The sequence below is a fragment of the Gavialis gangeticus genome, unplaced genomic scaffold (assembly GCF_001723915.1).
Source record: "Gavialis gangeticus isolate Ggan-Ray unplaced genomic scaffold, GavGan_comp1, whole genome shotgun sequence".
Classification (NCBI taxonomy): domain Eukaryota; kingdom Metazoa; phylum Chordata; order Crocodylia; family Gavialidae; genus Gavialis; species Gavialis gangeticus.
Window position 1 is genome coordinate 128798845 of NW_017729032.1, and position 1121 is coordinate 128799965.

At 63.1% G+C, this 1121-nt stretch overlaps 1 protein-coding gene across 2 annotated transcripts in view; it reads right to left on the minus strand.

Moving 5' to 3' along the window:
- FGF14 (fibroblast growth factor 14) overlaps positions 1-1121 on the minus strand; it is an 828657-nt gene that overhangs the window by 264526 nt on the left and 563010 nt on the right. Inside the window, exon 1 of one of the 2 annotated variants that reach the window (XM_019525271.1) lies at positions 758-1067. The exons of the other annotated variant lie outside the window; for it this stretch is intronic. Within the exon in view, the coding sequence (XP_019380816.1) occupies positions 758-950 (193 nt within the window). The 5' untranslated portion in view covers positions 951-1067. Of the gene's footprint in view, positions 1-757; positions 1068-1121 lie in introns of those variants that run through there. 2 annotated transcript variants of the gene reach the window in all.

Here is a 1121-nt window from a genome sequence, read left to right on the forward strand (position 1 = left end):
ACAAAAGTAACCTCTCCCAGATTCCCTCATAAGCATGCTGAGCATGATGTACTTCTTACTTGCATAATCCCCAAAATAGAATAACTCTCTCCTGCACAGAAGCTAGGAGTGGGAGCCTTGATAAAGTAAGCCAGTAGCCTATGGAAGGAGTCAGGAAGGACGGTTCACTGAGGTTGCTTTGTCAGGTGCTGAACACTTAGAAGCTGTAAACACTGTCCTACCATTTGTCCTTTAAAAAAAAAAAAAGATGAAAAGGCTGTGGCTGCGACTATAACAGCTCCTTCTGTGCACTGGAGCATTCATTCAACCTCAGCATGGCCTCGCTTAGGGAGAAGAAAAAAAGGTGTGAACACCTTCCTCGGCTCTGCCTGGCTGGGTCCAAAATGAGAATCCCTCAATCCCCCCGGAGCTGCCTCCCTCGCAGGGCGCTGCTTTCCCACGAGGCGGTTCCCTGGACTCTCACTCGCCTCCCAGGCGGGCACACATCTGGCCAGCTGCTGGTCCCCGGCCTGTCTGAGCCAGATGTGCCCGCGCTGCCTCCCGCTGGGGCTGTAGGGGAGTGGGGGGGATCCCCGGCCCCGCGACTGCCTGCCTGCCCCGCTCCGCCAGGCTGGGGGCAGAGAGGGTGGCAAGGACAAGCCCGGGAACCTCTCCGGGTCCCCCCAGTGCGGGAGCCGCCCGCAGAGTTTCTTGCCCCGGGTCGGGCTGCGGGTGCGGGCGCACAGACACACACAGGGACAGACACACACAGACACACCTTGGCGCCGCAACCTCCTCTTCTTGAGGCCGAAGATGCGGACCTTGGAGAAGATATCCACCAGGTTGCCGTTGCACAGCCCCCGGTTCTTGCTGGGGCTGTTCCGCCTCCTGCTGGCCGACGGCCGGTCCCAGTGCTGCTCCCGCGCCTGCCGCTTCTGCCGGATCAAGCCGCTGGCGATGGCCGCGGCCATGGCTGCTCCTGCCTCTCACCGCCTCGGGGACAGGAGGGAGGGCAGGGGGCCGGGATGGGGGCACGGGCGGGGGGCTCAGCCCCGCCGGGCACCCATCGCCTGTCTCCGGCTCCGGCTGCACCGCATGGACCCCGCGCCGCCCCGCGCCACGCGCGGCTGGGACTGGGGCTG